Source organism: Egretta garzetta, unplaced genomic scaffold (assembly GCF_000687185.1).
Source record: "Egretta garzetta isolate BGI_Z169 unplaced genomic scaffold, ASM68718v1 scaffold401, whole genome shotgun sequence".
In the NCBI taxonomy this organism is placed as follows: Eukaryota; Metazoa; Chordata; class Aves; order Pelecaniformes; family Ardeidae; genus Egretta; species Egretta garzetta.
This window is the reverse complement of record NW_009258651.1, coordinates 178855-181039: the sequence shown is the minus strand read 5'-3', so window position 1 is coordinate 181039 and position 2185 is coordinate 178855. Positions and strand designations below refer to the sequence as shown.

The window sequence follows — 2185 nt, the reverse complement described above, 5'->3', positions numbered from 1 at the left end:
TTCAACTGCTTAACAGCATGCACTCCCGGCTCAGGGCCCCAGACCTCCCACTGCGTGCGCCTGGGATTTTTCCAGCCTAACAGCCACCCTGGGAGGCAGAGTACAGCGGAGAGGGAATAAGTGGATACAAAATATTAAAAACTGTGGACTATTACTATCTCCTCAGATCACTTTCAATGCTGGGACAGAAAGAAAAAAAAATTAAGAAATCCCTCGGGATCACTTTTTCTTTGCTGTATTTTTTAGATGTTAATATGCATGGGAGAGGGCTGCTTCTGCTATGATACCACATACAATGTTTCAAAAGTTTGGATATGGCACTCTGTTAAGGCACCTTCAAGTAATGGTCACTGGTTTAATCGCTAAGCAAAGCCGCATTTTCTGTACCCGCTGCTGCTTCCTCCAACACACGCAGCGCTAGCAGCCACGCACACCTGCCATCCACAGACAAAAAAAACTCCTGGTGCTTGCTAGGGAGAAACCACACCAGCCACTTCTGACACAAATATTTGCCAGGGTTTAGGAGCGGACGTTTTGCACAACTGTGTGGTTTGTTCCCCAAAAGGGGAAAGGGGGGAAAAATTAAGTGTTGTCTGTCCCTAACTGTCTACTAGATTAGGAGGGTTAAAAATATGTATCAGCCTAAAAAAGTAGAAGCCAGCTCTGTACTGCTGCAGGATTCCTTGCTGGGAGGCGAAGCTGTAAACGCAGGCGTTCCGTGCGGGCTGCCTGGTGCAGAACTGGATTTGTTTCAGGACCAACAGGAGGTACAAGGACACCTTCCCCTGGGAGAGGGTGGGCAAGTTACTGCACACCCCCCCCCCCTGCCACATCAAACGGTACTGGGTATGGGTTTCAGGGTTTGTGGCATGGGGATGGGGATGGAGGGGGGCATCGGAAGATGAGGGGAGCTGAGGGGAGAGCAAAGCTCGGGCATCGCTCTGTGCAGACAGCTCGCTTCATCCCCCCGGACGGTGGGATGCTCAGCGCTGCAGCTGGGGGGCACGGGGCTGTGAGGCTGGAGGGTGCTTGCAGTTAAGCCTGACTAGGGGTGGCCATTTCTGCACAAAACAACAGCCAGTCCTGGAAAGGAGCGAGAGGGGTGGGACAGGGGCATAGGTCCTAGCACAAAAGGAGAAACGAGGGTGGGCTGTCACCCCATTTTGGGGGGGACAGGGGCTCCCAAGGCACCCGCCAGACCTGCCTCTCCCCCCACGCCACTCACCCACACCCCAACCCACGCCATGCAATGGTGACACAGGGCGCAGCGGGAATCCCAAGAGAGTGGGATCGTCCCCATCCTCGGGGCAATGATGTCCAGAGAGAAGGGATCCCCCCACCCCAACACTCTCCTCCAGGTGGACGAATTGATATTTGGTAGCTGTGTGCAGCTCCTTCTCCAGTAAAAAGACGCATCCTTTCCTCGCACAGTCAATGAGAAATGCAATGTGATCTGTCATGCGCTTGGATCGTGGGCTTGTTCGTTCATTTGAATTAGCAATGTTTTCTTCTTCTTCGGGGACTAGAACAATCACTCAGGTATTTACAAACACCAACCAGCGCCTTGGCGAGGTCTCCCCCAAAACATCATGACAAAATCACCGTCTGCAAGAGCCCCGCACCAGCTGTGTCCAAACAAGCCCGTGCTTGCTGAGAGCTCGGGGCTGCTGAGGGAGAGGGGCGCTGGATCTCCGAGTCCTGGGGGGGTCTTCCCAGCCGGCTGTCTCTTCCTTGGGGTGCCTCTCCCTGCACCCCCGTCCCAGGGTGCCGGCTGCTGCTATTGCTGCTGCGGGTGCAGTGGTCCCGTTCATACTCCTCCTGAGCCTTTTGCATTTTCCGCTTCTTCATCTTCCTCTTGTGGATGTGGAAGGTGGTGAGGGAGAGGAGGATCAGGCAGAAGATGAGGGTGACCAGGACAATTAAAACCAGGGTGGATGAGAAGGACTGGAAGAGTTGACCCACTTGCGTGATGCAGGTGCTGCTGGTGTTTAAGGTGGCAGATGTCCTGTTCAGAAGACAAGGTGGCAGGGACAGCCTCAACTCCTTGGAGAGCTTGGCACTCATTGAGGAGGCTTCGGAAGATGAGGATCTTCCTCCCCTCTCTGAAGACGCCTAAATTTCAATCAGTGCCGGGCTGCTGGCAGGCGCTCGCTGGAAATGCCCGGGCTGCTGCCGGCTCAGCCTC

At 54.5% G+C, this 2185-nt stretch overlaps 1 protein-coding gene across 1 annotated transcript; it reads right to left on the bottom strand.

The window, feature by feature from the left end:
- Positions 1 to 1587: 1587 nt before the first annotated feature.
- CUNH11orf87 (chromosome unknown C11orf87 homolog) lies at positions 1588 to 2064 on the bottom strand. Its single transcript, XM_009648302.2, has one exon. It carries the CDS (start codon positions 2062 to 2064, stop codon positions 1588 to 1590), a length of 477 nt encoding a protein of 158 aa, XP_009646597.1.
- Between the last annotated feature and the right edge of the window lie 121 nt (positions 2065 to 2185).